The 23,671-nt window shown below is 39.2% G+C and overlaps 3 protein-coding genes across 5 annotated transcripts; all 3 read right to left on the minus strand.

The window, feature by feature from the left end:
• Positions 1-5,365: 5,365 nt before the first annotated feature.
• On the minus strand, positions 5,366-8,575 carry HOXD9 (homeobox D9). 2 transcript variants are annotated; one of them, XM_067549198.1, is made up of 3 exons: positions 8,568-8,575; positions 6,657-7,232; positions 5,366-6,341 (listed from the first exon to the last, which is right to left on the minus strand). In XM_067549198.1, the coding sequence occupies exons 1-3, from the start codon at positions 8,569-8,571 to the stop codon at positions 6,100-6,102; spliced, it is 822 nt and encodes a 273-aa protein (XP_067405299.1). In that variant the 5' UTR covers positions 8,572-8,575; the 3' UTR covers positions 5,366-6,099. The 2 variants fall into 2 exon arrangements, with proteins under 2 accessions (XP_067405299.1, XP_067405298.1); XM_067549197.1 differs by lacking the exon at positions 8,568-8,575 and having other exon boundaries at positions 6,657-7,434.
• Positions 8,576-10,182: 1,607 nt separating this feature from the next.
• On the minus strand, positions 10,183-13,322 carry HOXD10 (homeobox D10). The gene is made up of 2 exons (XM_067549196.1): positions 12,565-13,322; positions 10,183-11,180 (listed from the first exon to the last, which is right to left on the minus strand). Exons 1-2 carry the CDS (start codon positions 13,304-13,306, stop codon positions 10,903-10,905), a joined length of 1,020 nt encoding a protein of 339 aa, XP_067405297.1. The 5' UTR covers positions 13,307-13,322; the 3' UTR covers positions 10,183-10,902.
• Positions 13,323-20,634: 7,312 nt separating this feature from the next.
• Positions 20,635-22,411, minus strand: HOXD11 (homeobox D11). 2 transcript variants are annotated; one of them, XM_067549852.1, is made up of 2 exons: positions 21,805-22,411; positions 20,635-21,244 (listed from the first exon to the last, which is right to left on the minus strand). In XM_067549852.1, the coding sequence occupies exons 1-2, from the start codon at positions 22,409-22,411 to the stop codon at positions 21,012-21,014; spliced, it is 840 nt and encodes a 279-aa protein (XP_067405953.1). In that variant the 3' UTR covers positions 20,635-21,011. The 2 variants fall into 2 exon arrangements, with proteins under 2 accessions (XP_067405953.1, XP_067405954.1); XM_067549853.1 differs by having other exon boundaries at positions 20,635-21,247.
• Between the last annotated feature and the right edge of the window lie 1,260 nt (positions 22,412-23,671).

The following is a 23,671-nucleotide window of genomic DNA, read 5'->3' on the forward strand; positions in this document are numbered from 1 at the left end:
TCCTATTAGGCACACGCGGCGGCCCCGCACACACGCACACGCGCTCCTGGGCAGGCAGCGCAGCGCAGGGGGGCGCCTGTGGCTCCGCTTGACGCGTCCCGCTCCCGGGGCAAAGCAGAATTCCGCCCCCTCCCCCGCCCGCCCGCCCGCCGCCACCTGCACCCCCGGGGTGTGCGCGGAAAGGGCCGGGAGTTGACAACCCCAGCGAGCAGGCCGAGATCGGCCCCAGATAACCGCGGGGCGGACGGATCCAAGGGCAGCGCCTTGCTGCGGGCCGGACGCCGGCGCTCCGCCGCAGAGGCCGGGAGAGAGGGGGAGACAGAGACACCTACGCCTGCCCATAAAGAGCCCGCTCCGCCAAGGGCTCGGGTGCCTCCTCCTCCACATTCAATGGTCCGGCTACCGCGCAAGGCGCGGGCCTAGGCAATAAACGGGGGGAAGGGGGGTGGGGAGGCAAAATGGGAGACGTGGAGAAGTGGAAGGGCTGCACCGGGCACAGACCGGCAGAAGAACCTGCTCTGGGACGTTCTGCTCGGGCGGGGATCTAGTCCGAGATCATCCCCGTACATTTCAGCTGGGAATGCGAGGGTGAGGCGGGTGGTTTCCAATTCAAAACAGGCTCATGGGAAAAGGCCGGGCGTTATTGGAATGCATCGGGCTGTTTGCGAGGCCAGCGGATCGCTTGCAAATGAGATGCACATTTACCCTTGACGCAGTGCACGCCTGGCTGCGGCTCCCAGGTTAATTGATACTTAATGGAAATCATGCCCATGAATATACTTTCCATCATTTCACCCTCGGTGAACGGCAAAAAAAAGAAAAGAAAAAGAAAAATGTGTGGGTGAGCATTAGCATCGCTTGAGGACTGAATAAGAAATAGGAAGGAGCCGTTCTCCGAAGCGAAGGAAGGAAGGAAGGACTAACATGCCAGTGTATTTCCATTTCTCGGTGTACAGTACACACTGCTCTAGCTGACTTCTTCTCAGCTCAATGCCAAGGGAGATTCATAGATTCCAAGGCCAGAAGGGACCACTGTGGTCATCCAGTCTGACCTGCTGTGGAAAACAGGCCATAAAGCTCGCCCCAATAATTCATAGAGTATAAAGGCTGGTCAGTGTTTGTTCCAACATTTCAGACGCAAAGCTCTGCGTTATTAATCTGTTCTACGGACAAAGAAATATCGGGATTAGTCAGGTCCCTCCCTACGAATTTAGTGATTCTGCCTTTAAATTCAATTCAAACAAAGACTTGAGAGTCTGATCCAGTTCCCAGAGGAGTCGATGGCCAAACTCCCTTTGGTTTCAAATGGTGCAGAATCGACTCCCGAGTTTCCCAATATTTTGGGGCAAGTTTTTCGTTAAATGAAAGACATCTTAGAGGACAAATATGAATGTGATCTCAATGTTCTTTTTAAACAGACAGTAGGTGAAATATTATATAGATCCAGTCGGAGCCATGTGTGACCCTCTGGCGCGAATCGAATAAAATATTTGTGGTTACATAAAAGAGACTCCAGAATCCTTTCCCATCTCTCTCTCTCTGTCTCTGTCTCTCTCACACACACATACTTCCCCCTTATGTTATTAAGTCCAGGAAACTTTCATTGTTTTCTGTTTATTTAGGTAAACAACTCAGATTTCCTTTGCTGTAAGATTTATGCGGTAACTTCCACAAAATGAACGAGTCTGTGTATAGAAGCCTCAGGCAGAAAAAATATGTGATGGAAAGAATATCCAATTTAACATAAAACACGTTAAGACATCTTTCAACGTAAAAGAAGAAATAGGAATGTCATAAAAACACAAAATGTTATTCGGGAGAATTTATTTCCCAGTTCAGTTGTTTTAAAGGAGATGTACGCAAATTAATGTTGGTGTTATGGCTTCTAATCTGTAATTACTATTTACTTCTAACAAATATTCTGTGTTCAGATGAGTATCTGTGTTCTGAAAACATACTGAATTGCAAATGTAGACTTCGATCCTGCAAATCCCTATTCAGAGGAGCTGCCCTTACTCAGGAAAACGCAATATTTCTTGTATGAGGAAAAAGCTGCCCGCCTGATTTGCAGGGTAAATCTCAAAATCCAGAATAGCTACACTGAACACACACTTGTTTAGGATTTACGCCGGCGCAACTGGGAGCGGAGTCAGCCCCTAAAATATTGTCCTCCTGATTCCTTTCGTGAGATGGAAATGTATAACCATGGAGACAGACCTTATTTTCCTTGCTGTGCTAATTGGGTGTACGAATATATCTAGCGATTGCCTTAAAATATAGTCATTTATTGTATTTCATAACAGCGTATCCGTCTGTTACGTCCATAACGGTTCTTTAAAATAAATGTGTTTTTATTCACTGTTAAATTTGTGGATTTTTTCCCTGGACCCATAAATATTATTATGCTCGGATGATCACTGAGAGAAAAATTAATAAACCTCGTATTGTTTGTAAAACACAAGGACAAGATCACAATTTCGGGGGGCGGGGGGGAATATCTTTCAAACTTAGCTTCTTACCTTCTTTTACCCTTGGTTTTTATAAAGTTTACGCTCATCCTCCAGAAGTCTGTAAGTGAATCGAAAGAATACACAGGACATTTGCTTAATATTCATAAAAAGCTTCAAGTATTTTATCCTTTCAGTAACAAATCCTAGAAAATACAGGGAACATTTTTCGACAGCAGGCCCAACAAAGATCATGGCTTATAGATGTTTTTTCATGGCACAACTTATGAGTAAAGGATTTTATCGTTATGTTTATTGTCAGAATTTAAATATAATACAATGAGATCAAACCTCCTGGAGAAACATAGATTTTTACGTATCTACGGCTGCATATAATTAAATATTGTGCCATATCCGGTGTAGTCTGCGAGAATCTGTCACCTCAAAATTGCTGATTGCGCAGGGTTTTTCTAAGCTATCCATTTCGATCAGAATAAAGAACAGTTAGGCTTGTTTAGTTATGGTTACAAATATAAAAATCATAATTAAAATTAGGATTGTCTATATTTTAATAAAAATGTATCCTACACAAAAGCCAGGAGCATTGTAGTCTCAGAAATCATAAAATGGAGCAACAGCGCTCTCTAGTGGTCAACTGGAATCTTGATCAGCAATCAAAGCGCTTTAAGGTCTATTTATATACTAACCCTACCTTGATTTAAAAGTAGTTTACTTGTTTTAACTCTCGCTTCCATGAATTATATAAACACTAGCTCTTATCTTTCACGTTCAACATCAAAAGTGATCTAAACAAGATGTGCAAAATCAAAAGAAGGTAGATTGCAGCACTCTTTACATTGAGAAATGGAGTGGGGTGAGTCCTATACCCTTAGTCAAAAAAAAAAAAAAAAAAAAAAAAAAAAAGCTTTTTACTCATAGTCTACACATCTTTTAACACATTCATACTACTCTTTCAATGTTTTACCTCTGCAATAATTATGACAGTATAATTTATACATGTCTTCTTTACACAAGGCAGCCAGCAAAGAAATGTAATGTATTAAACGTTGAAGACCCTTGCGATCCCATTTTTGGTTCTGTTACTTTACATATTACATCACTAATACTAGATGCTTGGTATTTTCAGGTTCAGAATTCTTCTGCCTTGAACTTGTTTTTTATTTAATTATTTCTGTAACAGTACATTTAAGTAAAGACTATTCTGTTCACGATCCAGCCAATTGTTTATTCCAAATATACCGAACATTCCGCTGAACTGATTGGCATAATAGTGTACATTTTATATTTCATTCTTAAAAGCAGCCAACGCATAGGCATAACATGTCGTGTCCTTTGACACAGAGAGAACTTTCTTTGAATGGAGATTGTAGGCAGACCAATTTCGAAACGCCCTCATTTTCCTCAGACCATTTGGAAATAAATATATATTTATACAGTGCAAAAAGGGACAACTATAGCTCTGTCATTTCGACTGGCAAATATTAAAATCAGGGTCTATCTATCTTGCCTGGTCTGATAGCAATTTCTTCCCAGCCTACGTAATGGAATCGATGTATTAAAATGTCCCGATTGCAATAATACAATTTACATCTTAGTTATGGATCAGCCAATTAAAACGGCTATTTTCCAAACCATGTACACATTCACAATAGTATTTATATAGCACATAACACTTCTATAAAATGTAATGTAATGAATAAATTAAATGTTAAAAAAAATCTGTTAATTTTTCGACCTGAGTGTCTTTTCTTGCCTGTGTTGTCTTGGCCCAACGGTGACATACTGAAATTTATAGTCCAGATTTTAAGACTTAGTTTTGTCTGCATTTTTGTTTTCTTCTCACAAACACAAACATCAAAATAAGATGGTTTCAAAGAAAAGCGCCATAGCATATCGTAAACTCATTAGGTCCAGACGTCTAGCCATCTCAATGGTTTTATTATACCTCGGTTCTTCCTGCTTTAAAAGAATTATAGGTATAGGGTTGACTATGAATGGGGAAGCAATGCAACACCTTTTCTTAGCATTATATGCCTTTCCACTTTTTTTTTCCAGAGGTAAAAACACTAAGTACCAGGTCTCTGCAGCTCTCTCCTTAATCTTAAATAACTGCTCATAAATATTTACAGATCCTTCATTTTAATGGTTGCTCTTTAAACAAAGCAATGTCTTTTTACAATGAACTTCATCTTAATTATCTTGATAAAGTCATGTGTGTTTATAAATGCTGAAGGCGTGAGACGTGTTACTACATACTCTCCCCCCTCCCCAGCTGATAGCCTGGAAGTGGTATTAGTCCATTCTGAACCTATTAGTGTTCAGATTAAACAGCACAGAGCTTAAAATGGCAACATTTAATTAATTGGGTATCAGCCTAAATCTTTGGCTTTGGAGAGCCATTTCGGAAACATTTCCTAGATTACTCCAAGAAGTCACATGTGAAATTTTACTGATTTTTGAATGACAATTTGTGTAGAACATGTTTCGATGAAAATTATATAGGCATATCTACAATATATAATTGAAGCCATACCCCCTGTGATTAACTTTTTAGAAGTAGGTGCTTACTGACTATAATAGCAAAATTGTAAACCTTTTTTCTTATCTCTGTAACTACAAATGGAACGTTGTATTAGTAACTGTGTTGAAGTAGTTTTCATTTGGTTCTACAGCGTGTATCAAGCTTCTTTCCAAAATCCCTGTGTACGAAATAATCGAGAGATCAGGGTCTCTACTGACTTTTGAAAGCCTCGCGTTAATGATAAATTAGCCAGCATTGTACATAGAAATGCTTATTGGAGAGTGCATATACCAGACACTGAGAAAATAATGAATTTGTTGTTTTCATATGATTGCGGCTAATTCCGCGGTGCCAAAAGAAGAGGAATGCACACATTGCTCATTTAAGTGCAGTGATTTCATTTGATCATGTCAGAGTTTATTATGGAATAACTGACAATCATTACAATCGGTCTTTGGTTAGAGACATGCGATGGTTGATACAACATTTACCAATATTCAGAACTCCAACAATCCAAAGGATCAGTAAATGTTAGGCCTATTGAAAACCGGACACAATCTCCTAATAATGCACTAAAGAAGAAGAAGAAGAAATAAAATGTTCTGATTGCATCACTCTGGCATCTATTGCAAAGGACAAAATTCAGGACTAGAAAGCAGAGTTTTTGGTAATAGTTTCTTTTAATAAGTCATGGACAACACAATACTGCTATTGATTTAAACAAGTGTACTCCAATATATAGCTTTATGATCGTGATTACAATTATGTCCTTTACCTGTATTTTGGCAAAGTGAGATCTAGACTACATCACTTTTAAGAAACATGTCAAACATTTAACGTTACATTTCCCAAAGCTAACGTGCACTCATAATATCACGAACCAAACAGTTTGGAAAAAGGAGAGAGGGAACTGAAGCAACTTTTATAAACACATTGGCGAGCAAGACAGATTTCCAAAAAACAAACAAACAAAAAACTTGACAGAGACCACACTTTCACTTCTACCTAAAAAGACCCAGATTGATTGAAAATTCTGCAAAAAACCGCATCTGGTGCTGGAGGGGGCCGGGGGGGAGAGGAAGAAGAAGAATGCATGGATACACCGGGGCGTTAGTCTCCTTTATTTCCTTTCTCCTTGTTCATCTTTTTCATTTTCATTCTTCTGTTCTGAAACCATATTTTGACCTGTCTCTCTGTGAGATTTAGAATCCTAGCTACTTCGTAACGGCGGTCCCGAGTCAGATACATGTTAAAGAGGAATTCCTTTTCCAGTTCCAGAGTCTGATACTTTGTATAGGGACACCGCTTTTTCCTGGTTGAGCGAGCGTGGATCCAGTTTGCCGCAGGATTATCTGGAAAAGGGGAGGTATACAGGGGAGATGGGGGCGAGGGGAGAAAGGTCGTTAAATTAAATTTAACGAAGGATGGACTCTTTTCACAACTTGGTAGGAATTATCATAAAAGCCTGAATACCCCCACTCTGTTTACTGTACAAATCATGTCTTGATGGTAGGTGGTTATGTGCAGTCTTTTATGGGTGCTTGTTGCTGCTTGCGCTGGGGTTGGCGGCTGGACGTTTTTATAGGTTAGTAAAACTATCAGTTTTGCACATTGGAGCCTTATAGGGTTCGGCAATAAATCAAAGGGGCAATTTCTTTTTTACTTACTTGGGTCAAGTTGCTGTTGCTTCTCCTCCTTCAGATCGCTGCTCGGGCTGGGGTTGTGGCTGCAACCAGGAGGCTCCTTGGTGCTGCACGACGTAGCCGTCTTCTCCCGGGTCTCCTGCAGGAAGGAATTGCACGTGTACTCGGGCACACTGATCCCCTGAGACGCCCGGGACGAGGAGCACTCAGTCCTTTTGGAGGAGGAGGAGGAGGAGGAAGAGGAGGAGGAAGAGGCAGCTGCTCCCGTTTCAGGCTTTATCCCGTAGTGGCGCCCGTTGGAGGAGCTGGAGCTGGAGCTGCTGCTGGGGAAGCCCGGGAAGGGCTCAATCCAGGAGCGCACGTATCTGCCAGTCTCGGCTGCCCCTAAGTGGGGCTGGTGCATGTAGGGATGGTAGATCCCGGTCATTGCCGCAGACGGCTGCGGATGAACCGTGGACCAGGAGGTGGAGAACACGGTGGATTTTGGTGCAAAGCTACAGGAGGAAAAATCTGAACTCTCTGCAACACCTGATGGCCTGGAGGTCGCACTGTGACCTCCCGGGACGAATCTACTCCCGTAAACTTCTTCGCTTTCATGGCCTATGAGAGAATCGACATAATAGTTACTTATGGTGCCACTAGACGACATTTTTAGGCTCCCCTCGTAGTCATAGAAAAGGTTACACTGTTAACTGTATATGATCCCCTCCCTGAGAACAATCGTAGTATTTTGCAGACTGCCACCCTCAACCATTGGTTGTGGAGCCCACGTGATCATATTTACCAATACTCGAGGTAAATCAATCCGCTAAACTGGGGCTGCTGAGATTTAAAAAAAAAAAATCGTCAACAACAACAAGGGGCAATGAACCCCACACTGTAACTGTACGGCCCGGGGGGCAGCCCACGGGGAGAGCGCGGCCGGAGCCTCTGCCCAGCGGGGTCCCAGGCGGGCGTGGCCCTCGCCAGAAGCAGCAGAAGGAGACGGCCGGGGACTATTTCTTCACCTCCTTTGAGTGATTTCTGCCATTCATTTCTTAATCAATGAGACGCAGGATGTTTAAATAAACCCAGCCGCCTGGTCTTCCGAGTTACGCTGAAATCTGCCGAGGACACCCGCTGGGAAAGGGGAGATTCTTGCTTGTAAAATCAAACCATCCCAGAGCTCGGGGTATACGACTCCTCATAAAACAGGAAAATGTTACAGTAAAAAGCACATTGTGGTGACTTCCATATTTCAGAGCATATGCCTGTGTTCCGCCCCCTTTTAAATAAAGTTTCTATTTAAGGGATTTTCTCTCTCTTTTTTTTTTTAAGAGAGAGATGCCCATTGTGTTGTTTTAAAACAGGTGGAAGACCTCTGTAATGATTTTATGCCTTTCCATAAAAATTTTATGAGGTGTATTTGATTATAGATTAATGTGTCCCTAATAAAACGGGCTGATGGAACAGCAAAGCCTGTGTCTCCCTGCACAACTGACGCGTTCCTGAACACATGCTCCTGTATTTGTTAAACTTTGGGGCGATGAGGCTCAAATATGGCAAACGTTATTGGATCATTAATTGTAGTCTCTCCACAGCTTGGGGAATGAACTATCGGCAAATGTTCTCCATCGCAATCTCTTATAAGTACATTGCAGATATAAATAAAACCACATTTGAAAAGAATTCGGTGCGAGCAGACGAGACATCGCACTCTGGCTAAGACAATGTTTTCCTATTTAGAGTCTAATGCACAGCAGCTTCCAGTACATTCATACCGAGAATATGCAAAACACATCTTGCTATTATTTCCTCTCCTCCAAAATTAGTTTGAGGAGAATATATATTGTTTAATCCCCTTCGTTTACTTTAAATCCCTAGCTGTGTTTTTCTGAACCCTTTACGCTTCACCAACAGAAGGAATACCTGGGTTAGTATTTAAAACTAAATTACCCATATTCTTCTGCACATTTCTGTTCCTTCAGAGAGACAGAAGATGGTGAATTTGAATCTGAAGAAAATGCACACAGTTAGTTCACATCCCACAACAGTACTCTTTGAGAACACAACGTAACACCATACAGGAAAACAATTCTTACACACTGGCAAATATAAGGAAGAGACTGAAATTCCTGTTTATTTCATGATTTATGACTGTCTTCTTCCTTTGCGTTTGCATGCTCATGTTTTATTTTCCATATATGCAGCTTGTTTCGTGTTAAGATATTGCACTTAATTTTTCATAGATATAAACTGATTAGCTAGGAAGATTTAAAATGAACATTCTTTCATACATGTTAAAACTTGGTATGTAGCTACCTAATTGCATTTCCATTACTGAAACTTCTTAAGCAATGTACTGAGAACATTTATGCGAAAAGAGACGAAAGTAAATAGACGTTCAAATATATTTATTATGTAAACTGATGAACAGCCTTGTTTTTAGTATAGATATTTTAAAACCAGGGCAAAAACAACATACGTGAATGCTATCGACGTCTTTAGCAACAAAATGTTTATGTTTCTGGCTTGAGGAAAATATAACACGTTACTAATTGTTGCCAGTCGAATATAACTAAACTACATATCGGAGAGAAAGGAGGAAAAATTGACATCACCAATTGCAATATGAATAAATGGTGTCATTAAGGAAGATCACATTTAAAGTATCTTGTATCTTATGTCTTTCTTTAGAAACTGCCTGGGTAAAGAAGGGGTGGTTTTTGTTTGAATGCTGTTTTCCAAGAGTAGACAGTATCCACACTTTTCTTTCCAGTATTGTTAGAAGGTGAAAGTATGTTCAAGCATTTGGACTTCAGTGTGGAGTCATGTTCATTTGCAAGCCATTTACAGTTCTGTTTAGCATTTCACTCCTCCTCCCCCTAGTTTGCAAGATGAAGTGGCTGTTAATAATATTTTTCAGCTTTGTGCAGTTAAGGGTCGTGAACTTTATTACCTTCATGTATGTTATTAAAACGGAATTGCACGAAATAAAACGATCTTCCGAGCAAACAAAAATGGTGCAGAGTAACAAAAGTAGGTCTCAATAGGCTGCCGTACTTCAGAGTGCCCGGTTCTGAGCATTGCTAGTAGAAACCCCCCATCTTCGGCAGATATTAAAGAGAATGGCTTCTCTGCTACCAGGTTCTTAAAGTTCCTGAATTCCTCAAGAACTTCAGGATTTTTTTTATGTCTACGTATCTCTGGATTTTGTAGGTTGCATTTTTAAAAGCAAACGAGGACAAGAAATCAAACTCTACACACTGTAGGTACACAATGACTGTTATTTTTTAAATCAACACATTAATGTCAAATAAAATGACACAGATTGCTGACAGCTTGAATAGAGATTTCTTTTATCACTTACCATTTATGAGTTGATTGAAATAAAGATGTCCAGTTTATGCCATAGTATTTTACTATCCTTTTTCCATTCACTTTTCAGACTGCGAACGATTACACAACATTTTACCAATTAATCATCTGTTTACAGTCACAACGATAAATGAATCAAATTTATATCATTTCCTAACCCCCCCACCCGCCCCCCAAAATAAAGCCACACACACAAAAGAGAAGAAACAAGAAAAGAAGCTACATCAATCCAAACAGCTGCTGATAAAGAAGGATCAGGGAGCCAACCTGAATCTGTACTTTTCAACATTTTTAGAAAACCAAAGGAACCGCAGTAGTTTACAGACTTTATTGCATTATACATGCGAATAGAACATGCACAAGAAGGACATATTGCTGTCGTACGACTACTATACCACATGTGCACCACAAGGAAATGTCTACAAGGGAGAAGAATTAAATATTCCATTTTACGAAGGACAATTTCTACGTTCATTTGAGAGAATAGTTACATTGTAATGTGCTTTTTTTTCCCCAAAGTTTTTTTTCCCCCTTAAAGTATTGAATGTATTCAAAATGTTATGGCCCGTATAATAAGCCCCACATAAATACCATTTTGTTAGAAAAAACATGAAAAAGTCACATTGTTTGGATGTTCGACAGTTCCAATAAGTTAAGACCAGATGATAATATTCAATCATAGTTACCCTGCATTACGATGAGAAAAAAAATAAATTACACGTGCTAGGTTTTTATATAGATACCCACCATAGTAATACATATTCACTTGCAGCACTAAAAGAATGACAAAAAGTCACATTCTATCAGAAAAAAATGAAAAATGAAGGGTGTTTTTTGTTCAAAGTCTCTCCTGCATTTAGCAACTGGTGGTGCTGTGCCCATTTCTCACTGTTTCAACCCCCAGGTTTACGGTTTAAGAGAAGGTCAGATTAGCGGTCAGTTCTCGGATTCGGTTCTCTCTGCTCATCTTCTTGAGCTTCATTCTGCGGTTTTGAAACCAAATCTTGACCTGCCTGTCAGTGAGGTTTACGCTCTTACTGATCTCTAGGCGGCGCTCTCGAGTGAGATACATATTGAATAAGAACTCTTTTTCTAATTCCAGTGTTTGATGTTTAGTATAAGGACACCTCTTCTTTCTGCCACTCTTTGCAGTTAACCAATTGCTTGTTGGCGTATCAGACTTGATTTCCTCTATCAAAATCAAAGAAGAAGAAGAAAAAAAAAATCAAAAATACCTCAGGCTGTTAAAGTGTACCCTTGGCCATGAACCCTCATCTCTAGTGTCTGACAGATATGTTAAATGTTGGTATTAAACATTGCTAGCATGAGGTGTGTACACTGGAATAGATTTTTAATTGCTGCCAGACTCAAAGGTAAATAGTTCAGATTGAGTCATTCACTATCGTTTGCAATTTGGGGCTCTTTTTAAAATGCTATCCAAAGTTTTCAACTAGTACATAACATTTGCACAATATTTAACCTGCCATCCGCACAATGGCACCATTTTAACGGATTTGAGCTGCACATGACAGTAGACGTCTTAGGAGACATTTACTAAGAAAATCTCTCCATTAAAAAGTATGAACGCAACATATTTTCTATCAGATTCCTTTAGATCATATGGTGAATTACGCAAAGAGATACAGAAGCGGATCTGGGCATTTTTCTTAGCTAAAAGGGTCATTTTTAAATTTACACTTCATACCAGGGATTTTTTTTTTTTTTTTTTTTTTTTTTTGCATTTTCCTTTTAGAATTTTCCCATTGGAAAGAAATTTGTCCCAGATAAAATGAGACTTGAATTGTTAACTATAAATGTTCTACAGAGGATCTCTAGGCACATACTGGGATAAAAATCGTCTGAGAGGTTGCAAGGCACATTTTTATCCAAGGAAAATGTCCGTGTTTGATACTCCACCACATCCCGTTCGAAATTTAGGCTATTGTGCACTTTTAAAAGGAAATTAAAATTAAATAATAACCTCCTTCATCTTTTAAATACCTTTCAAAATAATGGTGTACTTTTAAAGACAAAACCAAGGCTATCAACAGCATCACCTTAACATATTCCACTTTCCATCAGCCAGAGAGCGGGCTGCTCCTTTCCTTGCACATTTGGTTAAAACTTTATCCAGCTCTGTAACACCCCTTTCTCATCTATTTTAATAGGCTCATAATTAACTTCCAAGGCAATCAAACCACAATTAGACTCAGTGAGAATACTTGACCAAAAGATTACAAGAGAAAAGTTGAATTGGTCGTATGCTCGAGAGCTATTTTAAGGTGTTTCATTGATTTTTGATGCTGTAATTTATCTAAAAGAATAAAGATATATTCCCCGCGTGCCCAGACGGGCTGTCTGCATACGAGGGTATGGAAATATGAAAAACCAATTTGCAAGCTTCGGTGTAGGATTTTTCCCTTCTCAAAGCTTCAGAGACACAGCACCTGCAGCCCGCTAGCTCCTTATCACTAAATGGTACGGCTGTAATGCTGGTTAGTATTTGATACTGTGTTTTACGATGCTGGCGTGTTCAAGTTACACCACGTTACGGTTTAAACTTTATAATACCGACCTTTGCTTTCCTTCTCCTGTACTTCTGGGCTGGACACAGAGCCTTCAGCCAGGCAGCTTCTTTCGTCTTGCAAAGTGGACTTTGGCTCTGGGCTTTCCACTTGAGGGACTTTAGCTGAGTTGTCTTGGTTGTTCGGATTTTCATTCATTTTCTTTTCCATCTGAAGTTGAGAAGATATCTGCGGTTTGGAGCTGCCGCGAGGGTTTAGCTGTAACATTACAGTTGAACTCGTTTCAGGACTATTATTGTACTCTTGGGTTTTCCCAGTGGCGTAGGTCTGGCTTAGTCTAAAATATCCTGGGACAGGAACCTCGGGATTTTCAATGGGACAGGATTCAGAGACCAGCCTCTGGTAGGAAGGGACGTCTGAAGAAATGAGTTTTGTTCTCTTATCGGAATACATGCAGCAATTGCTTTCTTCCTTAATATTTGTAGTAAAGGAACAAGTGGGGACCTGCTGTGTAACAGGTTGCTCTATTCGACAAGATCTGTTCGGATCTGTCCAACTGTCTACTTGAGGTATATAAGGATGTACATTCATACCCATATTTTGGTGATTAACTTCTCTTTTAGCCAGAGACGGTAGAAGTCCACAGGTTTGCATTCCATAAGTTCCAATGTCTGTGCTAGGTGGCATGTACATGCTGGCGCTGTTGGAATAAAAGCTGTCACTTCGACAGGCACTGATCAAAGAATCTACTAAAAAAGTATTAGCAGCAGGAGAGCTGTTGGGAAAGGACATTTTGGGGAGGAATTTGAAGAAGAGAGATTGTGTCCTTTGTAGGCTGACATCTCTAGGAAAACATTCCCTCTGTAATTGTGGATGCCTCTGCACGACCACATGACAACCAAGCCAATGAGATTTGAAAATGGCCTTGAGCCGCTACCTCCCCGCGAGTCACGTGCTCCCCGGGACCGTCCGGGCCGCCGCTGAAAGGTGGACAACAGCGACATCTAGAACGTCAGAGGGAAATTGCCCGCTCCGCGCCTGGAGCCCGGCGAGGCAGCCCTGGCGCACTGCGCTGATTTAAAACAAGGGGCTTTATTTATTTTAATTGTCTTTCATTGCAAACAAGATGAATCCGAATTCACCGGAGTCCTGACAGCTCACTGTGCCTTGGTGGAAGGAGACGGGGACAAACACGAAACCGATCCTTGCAGACAGAAAGCCAAGGAAAATCCCTGTCATGCACCTAATGAATGAAAGCCCCATAGTTTGTGCAATTTTTTTTTTTTTTTTTTTTTGGTACGAAAATAAGTGGTTTCTTCTGACCGCGTGGACGCTCATTACTCCAAGACCCTGTGCAGTTTCATGCAGAAGACAGTTATTTGCAAGCAATGTGTTCTCAGCGCAACCGTCCCCAAGGCTCAGTGCATGAGAAAGGCTCTGTCTCCTCTTTCTCCTTAATAATAATAATAATACTAATTACAACAACCAAAAAAAAAAACAAAAAAAAAAAACAAAAAAAAAACCCCTTAAAAGTTTTAGACAACTGGATGTGCTGAACCATGTGCGAAATCCAAAGGTGTCATTTGGTTATTATGCAAAGAAAAATATGTTTTCCTTTTATGGATTTTGTAAAAGCATTGGTTCCTGACAAGCGAAAGGTACAAAAGGTTGTGGAATTTATTAATACGTATTAAGAAGAATCAGGGCGATCAATAAAATTCTCATCTACATTCTTGGACTACTTGGTAATTTTCTTGCTTCTGAAGCTTTTTAAAGAGTTATACCCTCTGTTGCTACGCACGGGAAGATATTTTATTAACAAATCAATCGAGACTTTGTAAAGGATAAGATTAATAGTTAAGATTTAGCATAATGGCGTTCGCGTTATGAATTATTGAAAATTATACTATTGATTTTTTCCCTCGCTACTAACCAAGAAGGTCAATTTTGTTTTAACACAAACCGTCAAATATTAAAAGCTATACTTTTGTCAGAAGTTGAATTTTATAGTTACCCTAGATTCCTAAAATTGTTTTACAATGCTCTTTCTCTCTCTTTGCATATGCAAAATAAAATTAAAAATAAAATAAAAAAATTACTTGCCCTAGACACTGAAAGCACCATAAAGATAATTTCTTCTTCTGTAGTGTTGCTAATTAAAAAACATACAGAAACACAGTTTTATTACAACTGTTCAAGCCACTTTTTCCCCCAGAAGAATGATAAATGCCGCATGAATATTTAAAAAAAAAATCACAGAAAGCAAGAGTAACTGCCTACATGGCAAACTAGACTTTTATTTCCCAACATTTAAATGTGTTTAGTTGTTTCCCTCCTCACTTTATAACTATATTTACATCCAGAGCTGTTACTTTGAAAATTGTGAGGGACCAAATTTGATCGCGAAACAATTCATTATATTTTTACTTAGTTTCAAACCCAAACATTTCTCGTCTAAGACGAGTGCTGTCAGGGAATTTCAGACAGACAAAGTGAACTTGTTCAGAAATTCTGTTTCAGGTTCGTCTGGCTATTTATTTCGGGCCTCTACATGATCAAAATGTTGTTTGGAAAAAGTCAAGCTATCTAAGAACAAACAGCTCATAAAAGGGCGTTTAAGGTCTATCTTTTGTACACAAGCATAGTTTAAAATGGCATAGTCCAGCAATGTGAATTTTAATTTGATACTATTTCCTGGTATCTGACTGTTTTTCACTTTTCCGTATACTTTACCCAGTTGGAAACAATAACCCTATTTAAAATGTCGCTGTGGCAATGAGACAGACCTTTTAAAACCTTATCGCAGCTGTTCAAATACAACATCATTGTCAGGTTAAGAGCCAGTGTCTTTTACAGCTTCAGTCTAAAGCTTCTGTGTCGCTGGATAGTTTAAATATTACCTTCATGATATTAGCTGCTTTTAAGATTTTTTTTGCAACCCTTACATCTTGCATACCTTCCTGCCCTCTTCGTGTATGGCTTAGTCGCCACAGAGCTCTTAGCACAGAAAATGGGATTATATGTATATTTAAGATCATTATCAGAGCCATTGCTAAGATTTGTCTGAGCTCAAGAACAAACTGCAGCAGCGATCGTGATGCCCACAGTCTGCGGACTGGATTTTCACCCTGCTTCCTAACAATTTCCTCTTTTTGAACACCAGCCCTGGGAGCCCACAGAGTTTAAAGAAACAAAATGCTATTTTTCCTTGACGCAGTTTAAGACTTGACTGTTAAATCTAATCAGGGATTTTATGCCCATCAGATGGTCTATCGTAATCTTTATTTACTCTTTAAGAAAAGAGTGTCCCAGAAATATCCCAAGCGAAGTATCATCCCAGGGGTTTGCTGTGTATTTCGCCCAAAAGTAAAGTTAAAACATTAACCTAATCCTTAAGTGCTCGGCGATCCAGCGTTTGTTTTATTTAATGAGCTGACTCTGTGGCTACTAATTATACGTTATGTTTCCTTGATTTAAGTGAAAATATGATTTTTACATGTCATAATGTGCAGTTCAAATGATGATTATTATTTAGTATTTAATACTGAGTTTAGGAATGTTGAATAGCTCAATTTGATCATAATAAATCATGGCTTTTTAAAATTGTACCTGAAGCAGCCTCGCTTTTATTTGGAAAAATGAACATTAGGAGCGTTGGAGTTTGTTTGACACAGAATTCGAATAAACCTGCAGTAGTCTTCAGGGAAATGGTTAGTTACAGTCTGAGTATTTAATGTCACTGTTCTTTTTAATCATATTAAGATGGAATAAAGTCATTTACATTAATAAATTAATCAATATTGTGCAATAAACGAGATATACAATCTACATTAATATCAAGGGTTTGCTTTCAAAGCCCCATTTTTCCAAAGGGGGGGGACTCCCCAAAAAGGGCCCATATATACTAGATTGCTATTTGTAATAAAATATAGGTTGACATTATGCTTTTCGGTCTTAATAAATATTAGGAATAGAAATTCGAGGTTAAAAGACGTTGCTATAAAGTTTAATTTTCATCCCCCTCGCCCAAGTTAGATGGTTTTATTTGCGAATGTTCGTACGATTCTTGCAATTTCCTATGGTTGTATCGCATTATTGAAGGGGGATGGGAGAGCGATAACAAAAAGGAGAGATATTTTGCAGATGTGTTAATCGGTGCAAAAGGTATTGCGATAAATAGATAACTTTAAAATAGCCAGAAACCCAGGAAGTCTTTAGTAAGAGGGAAACTCTAAACATGCATACTATATATTTTATATCTCGCGGTTATATTGCTCAGCGATTGAAGAATATTTTATATGGTCAAAAAAAAATTAATTGGCTACAATATTGTGACCTTTCGTCTTTTAATAATGTAATTGTAACACTATCCTGTTTTTTGTGAGTCAGGTTTTCCTATAAAAGAATCAACATCTTGCTTGGATTGTCGGAACTTTTAGAATTTTAAAAAAATATGCCTATGCCATTAAGTATTTCAACAGTATTGTGGTTGATTAAAACAATTATGACTGCACATTAGCTCTTCCTGCAATGTTGCTGTTTTTGTGATCACACATAGGTGCATTGCCTATATTATGAAGATATTCCCACATGGTTTAAACCTTAACCTATTGTGCATCAATATTTCTTTGTACACATAAGTACAAAACTCTGTGTGATCTGGATGCTACAAGCTTTTAGCGTGTAAATAGGCCAATGATTATGCCCTAATCTTATTTACTTTAAATGCATACTTATCTATTTATACATTCCTGGTTGTTCTTTAACCAGAAATACTTTATTCGCCGTTCTGATAGGACCAACCAAAATAAATGTGGAAATTGCTGACAGTTAAAAAAAAAAAAAAAAAAAGCCATCGTGTCCATTATCCATCCACAGAACCATCACATTTACATGATGATTCAAAAAAGAACAAAGCAACATTTTAATCTGCAGCTAGCTACTTAATTAACCACATCTATGGTTTCAATCACAAGTTTATATTCTTTGAGAATGGCCTTAGTATAAATTTGAAGGGCTAAAACACGTAGAAGCCAAGAGGCGTAGTGAAGAGGCAAGATCTCAAAAGAAGTACGTTAATGTTAAAACAAACCAACCAAAAACAAACAAAAGATCTTTTCTGTATTATTCCTTTTCGAACTAAATTTACTTTGGAGGAGAGGAGATTGCTATGTATTCTGGATTCTGCTGTTTTACCTTTCTCGTCATAGATTCCAATGATCTTAGATGGCACAATGTCATTTTATTACAGACGGCAAAGCTATTTCCAAGAAACTGTTAACAATGAACTTCTAAAAAACCTAGCAGACAAACTGCCAACTAATTCTTTCATGGGGATAGGGCTTGTTAAATGGAGAATATAGTTGAACAAGTAGATCACGCATTAACTAGTTTTAGATTAATTTTGCAAATAAGCAGATAAAAACTAACTGATCTTTGGTGTCATTCCTTACACGAGCGCATTGTGAAAAAAGAAACGTAAATTCACTGGAAAATATCCAATAAATGTATCGGGTTATCTTTAAATTCCAAACCTCTTAGTTAAATTTTAATAGCTCTCTACAGTATTTATAAGGAGAGAGATTTTATTTAACAATCCCCTGGGAAGGTGATGTTCGGATATTAAAAATATCTACTCTTCCGTTTTGTCATTTACATTAAATAGGCACATCCCGAATCAAAAGCCCGTCTTTTGTTTAAATTAAAGACACCTCTAAAACTCTGTTGTAGCTGTGTTTACACTTCTTTGGGAACAGGCTGGCAATAATATCTGAGAGATAAGCTCTGAAAAGGAGACGCAGATTTTGACATAACTTTTGTTCTTTGGGCTTTAAGATTGCACTCAAACGAGTAAATAGATTTTCGCTCTGCTGAACGAATTCTGAATATCATTATATTTCTCTTAAAATTATAGGATTTTTAAGCCTCGGATGTATTATAAAAGATTACGACCAAAAAAAAAATCTTTTAAAGTAGCATGTCCTTCAGCATGTCCCGGTTATGGGTTATTTGTTTAATAAATCTTTTTGATGCTTTATTTTCTCATTTGGAAAGCCCTGAAATCTTATCGTTCCTTATATATTAGAGATTTGATTAGTAGTACAATTACTATTAGGAGAAAAATAGACATGAGCATCCGGACAATTGTAAGCTTTCCAGGACATGAGCGCGCCCTCCTGTGGAATTCAGAGGCAAAGCACAAGGGAATTTCTTTCTCTTCTTTGGCTTTCCGTTCAACTTTGATGCGTTTAGGTGTATTCAGCAATAGGGTTTCTTTCTTTTTTTAAAATATACATTAAAATACAATATAGTTGCAAAATTCTGCAGTGATTATATCGGTATAGTTAACTTCTGGTGATCATCTTTGTGGTGTCATGACATTTTAAAGAACACGTACCTTTGGATAATTAATTAAATACACTATTCGGGATCTGGAAAGCAAATCATGTATTCTTGCACTATGGATTAAGACCCGTAAGAGAGCTGAGATTTTAGTGATCATTTTAAATTATTTCTTTGAATAATTTCACACGCCTACTTGTTTCCCCATTTGATAGGATGTTTCCTGCTAAAATATATTTGAAGATGAATTCTCTAGAAATAATGTTTTCCTCCAGAATACCTAATTATTTCTTACATTCCACTCTTCTACAGTATTTTAGTTCGGAGCGGCTAGAGAAAAAACGACGTTTCCTATCTTTCCTGGACACGACATAAGCATTACAAAAAACCCAGAAAATATTTTGACATAAATAACCGAATGGATTAGGGAACAGTTCGAACATAACGGGATGGGGAAATGTTCGTCGTGACAGATGGCGTTTTCTTAGTGTTATGAAGCATTTGCTGATAAGGCTAGCTATGCAGTAGTTAGTGTGTGAGTGTGTGTGCGTGGGTGCGTGTGTGGTGAGTGTGTGTGTGTGTGTGAGAGAGCGAGAGACCGAGACAGAGAGAAAGAGAGAGAGAGAGAGAGAGAGTGGGTGGTGGTTGAAAATAACAGAGGAACCTTAAGGCGCCTAATTATTCAGAAAGGTTAAAGGTGATGACCGTGACATTCTGGAAGTTCAAAGGCATACGCTTATGTTTTTCTTGCTAGAGAGTTTCAAATATTTTTTTTTAGCTATGCCTTCTTACGATTTTATCAGATCATTTTTAGTTTTATGCCTTTTCCGGACTTATTTCCCTACTTTTGCGTTTACTGGATGCAAGCGTAATGAAACCTGCTTAGCTCTATTCAAAAAAGCCAAATTCTTTTCTCACTCTTTTCATTTATTGCACTTTGCGGAAATCTCTTTTTCGCCCACCAGAAGGTGTATAATATAACCCAATTAAGCTGTTTAGAACCTCGGCTTTTATGGTGTTGTCTAGACAGTTCAAGGTTTTGTAAACAGCTTAGCCAGGTCATACTACATGAAGTGAGCAGGGGACCATCACCAAATCCTTTGATTTTAAAAATAAAGACAAGGGCCAGTTATTTTACACTTATTTCGGGAAACTGATTACATTCCTGTGATTAAATATAGGAAACTCAGAACGAATTGGTAAAAAACATGGTAAAAATATTCACTCTGTTTTCGCTAAACTTTAAAAAAAAAATAGTTGCAACTGTTTACAGCTGCCTCTTGTTTGAAATGTTCAGGGTTCTCATTCTGACAATCCTTCCCCAGCTACTAAACATTCATCTGAGTTTTGAATTCTTGTCTCAGACGTTAGAAACCTGAATGGCTAACAAGTCTTTTTCATAGTTTATAGTAATTGTAGCAGCATCAAAAGTGGTGGTCTGCAGACAGCCATGTTTGGGCTGCCCTAAACTGAGGGGAATAATGGTGAAGGTTTTATATATATAATCAGTTACAGATTTAAACTAACATCTATTTAAATTCCGTTGAAAATAATTTGACTTGACTTCCTCCCTCGTTATTTAACTGAATTTGGCTATAGCCGAGTATACGCTCTGATCTTTCAGAGATGGAAATCCATAAGTGAGCAGAAGATATAACCTTAACTTTACTAGAAACCATTTATTCACATGAAAAAGTCAGTGGCCCATGCGTTTATATGACAATAGACACACACACACACACACACACACACACACACACAATGTACATTTACCGTCTTTTAAATAAACTGCATTCATTTAAGGGAGGAAAGGGCTATCCTAGCTCAAAACCAACAGGGAAAAAACCCCTCAATTGTTTTTAAGCAAGATCGACCATACACACCGCCGGTCCATCGGTGTCATCACGAAAGAGAAGAGAAAAAAAACACCTTTGGCGATACACATTGGAGAATGGACTCTTGGATTTACCCTAGTTTCCCCTTATGAGGAACGTGCTCCGCCAAGCCCCCGAGATCTCCAGTGGACATTGATTGTTTGGAGGCACCAGAGTTGAACAAGAAAATGAAACTTTCAGTTCCGCAGGGTGAATGTGTCACGTAAACCAATTTCCTTTCCTATTCAGATGGCAGGTTAGAGAGAGAGATTTTCTTTTTTTCAAAACAAGGGATTTCCAGTGAAATATTGGAGTCGATCTCTGTTCAGTTTCTTTTCTTTCATCCTTCGATTCTGGAACCAGATTTTAACTTGTCGGTCAGTGAGGTTCAGCATTCGGGATAGCTGCAGTCTTTTCTCTTTGTTGATATACACGTTGAAGAAAAACTCACGTTCCAGTTCTCTTATCTGATATTTGGTATAGGGACATCTCTTTTTCCTTGATCGTTGGGGAACTGCTGAAATTCAAGACAGAATAAACTGATGCATGCTGTTCCAATATGCACGTTAAGATAAGGACAGATAAGACACTTTCACAACGTCGCATTTACTAGAAAGCATCATCCCAATAGTTCAGAAAATATTCAGAGAGCTTCCTCTCTCCCCTTCCGCCTTCCTTCTGGGTAACTTTGCAAAAGGTGGACATTTCCCACTTCCTCTTAAAAGAGACCCTATCTAGCAGCGCAGAGATGTTTAAATTGATTGGAAATAGTCCAAGTTTTTCAAATTACTCCCCCAAACAAATGAAAATAGGAGGCGCGATAATTAAGCTGAACAATAGCTGTAAAATCTCTCTGCCCCCCAAATCAACGATTTAATAACAATTAATATCCTCCTCCAAGAAGACCTTAAGCCCATGTAAATTGGTTTCCTATCGTAAACACGCTTTACAACGGCAAAGGAAATCTTATAGGATGTATAAAATCCTTTGGATGCTTATAAAATTGCACATAAAAAGCGGCATGACAAAGTGTTGGCCCTGTACTCTTGCCCCCAATTTACTACTGATACCTACCTGAACTGTTGCTCTTCTCTGCAACAGCCTCACCAGAAGGGGAATCGGCGCTGTTTTCTGTTGTCACTTTCTTCTCTTGGCTGGAAGGTGTTTTACTACAAGTGCTGTTCTGAGGTTTCAAGTCGCTCTTGTCCGCTTCCCCCTCGTTCTCCGCTTGCTGCTGGTATGGAGGGCCGTGGGCTGTCTCATAAAACTGGTCAAATCCTTGCGGGAGAATCCCGTTCCTTCCCACCGTGCTGTAGAAGTTGGAGGCAGCACTGGCGGGTCCATGGTGACTGCACACAGGATCCGTCTTGAATAACATTTCCGTCCTCCTGTTAGCGGGCTGCAGAAAGTCTCTATGCATAACCTCCTCAGCTGAGTAATAAGGAGCATAACTACCCCTATACTGCCATTTGCTGCGCTCTAATCCGTATTCCCTGAATGCCACTTCTCGCACAGGTTGGACATGAGGTAAATTAGAAGAATACGGAAAAGTCATTTGACAGGAAGAGGACTGCGACAAAAAAGAGGGTTTCGTGGAGAAATCGGAAGGTGAAACGTAATAAGCACACCCTGGTAGATACATATTCGATGCACTGTGGCTGCAATCGTCAAACTCGGTCATGTCTTCCTTTTGGCGATTGCAAGCAACCAGGAGACTTCAGTGCATTGAACAAGATCCATCTATTGCACAAGAGGGCTTGGACAGGATCAACTAAGAAAAAATCCCCACCGTGTGCTGACGTGCAATTCATCTTGATTGATTCGAGTGGTAATTATGTCACGTGACTCAATGTAGCAATGTCCTTATATCTATATCAGCCCTGCCGAAAGACTCCTGAGATCTCTCCGAAGAGCCTCCCAGCAGCGAGAGATGAGCAACACATTTATACAAAACTGACATTTTTGTCTTTCTTTCTTTCTTTCCACCACTGTAGGACGAGATAAACGTAGATATAGAGGCTAATCACCTGAGAATGCACAGTCTGTGTAGCGACTCCTACCCACTGCTGAAAATACAGCCCTGACCACACTCGCCCACAGAACTCCTCCGATCCCCTCTTTCTATGCAGATAGCTAAACAGATTGAGGAAAAGCGACACAGAGAATTCAACCGGGAAAGGTAATCCCCAGTTATCCAAGTGTGAGCTGCAAATCCGAGACCTCGACGCTGTGATGTGATCATTCATTATTGGAAAGAAAGGGTGTTTGCTTGTTGCTACTTACACTGAAGGGTAGCGGGTGATAGTAAATTTAGGAAACCAAACCTATTTACATATTCTATAGCCTGAGCAGATTTGCTAACTCAGATCTAGAAATCCACAGCTGGCATACAAATCTGTTACAAAATTCAGACTATGCGGCTCAGTAACCTTATTTTCCCCTTCCCTAAGTACGAGCGCTGTGTGTTTGTCTGAGGGTGTGTGAGACAGACTGAAAAGAGGAATATGCAAATAGTACATCTACCATTAGCCTATTTTGTTAAAGGGAAACTCTTTCGGGCTTAATTCGGAATGAGAGGTCATGATGCAACATCATGTATTTGGAGGAAAAGAAACCCCAGAGCCACGATTGACTTGGAAAGCAGAATATCAAAGTGAACCTCTGTTCGGATACCGCCAAGTTCAGTCAATGTTCATTGGCATTTGAAGGAAAACGCATAGTTGGGATTTTTGGTTATTAACGCAGAGAAAGCCAAATATTAAGCGTTAGCCCAGATTATTTTGAAAGATAATTATACAGAAAATGAGCACAAACATGGGCCACAGAGCATGAAACCAAAAGTAATTAATTCATGAATACGCTCCAGAAATAACCCTTCACCAAGACAATTCTTCAGTCCGAAAGCATTTGCCAGATCTCTATAGGAATTTTTTATTCCTCC

Source organism: Emydura macquarii, unplaced genomic scaffold (assembly GCF_026122565.2).
Source record: "Emydura macquarii macquarii isolate MOO-44397 ecotype Brisbane River unplaced genomic scaffold, CSIRO-AGI_Emac_v2 contig_1253, whole genome shotgun sequence".
Classification (NCBI taxonomy): Eukaryota; Metazoa; Chordata; order Testudines; family Chelidae; genus Emydura; species Emydura macquarii.

Excerpts from the sequence above, each read along its gene's own strand:
- HOXD9 (XM_067549197.1), bottom strand. The coding sequence starts at position 7,281 with ATGTCGTCTAGTGGCACCATAAGTAACTATTATGTCGATTCTCTCATA. Across the intron at positions 6,342-6,656 it reads GCAACAGCAACTTGACCCAA|ATAATCCTGCGGCAAACTGG; the intron begins GTAAGTAAAAAA and ends CCCCTTTTCCAG.
- HOXD10 (XM_067549196.1), bottom strand. The coding sequence starts at position 13,306 with ATGTCCTTTCCCAACAGCTCTCCTGCTGCTAATACTTTTTTAGTAGAT. Across the intron at positions 11,181-12,564 it reads ACAGGAGAAGGAAAGCAAAG|AGGAAATCAAGTCTGATACG; the intron begins GTCGGTATTATA and ends TGATTTTGATAG.
- HOXD11 (XM_067549853.1), bottom strand. The coding sequence starts at position 22,411 with ATGACCGAGTTTGACGATTGCAGCCACAGTGCATCGAATATGTATCTA. Across the intron at positions 21,248-21,804 it reads AGAGAAGAGCAACAGTTCAG|CAGTTCCCCAACGATCAAGG; the intron begins GTAGGTATCAGT and ends CTTGAATTTCAG.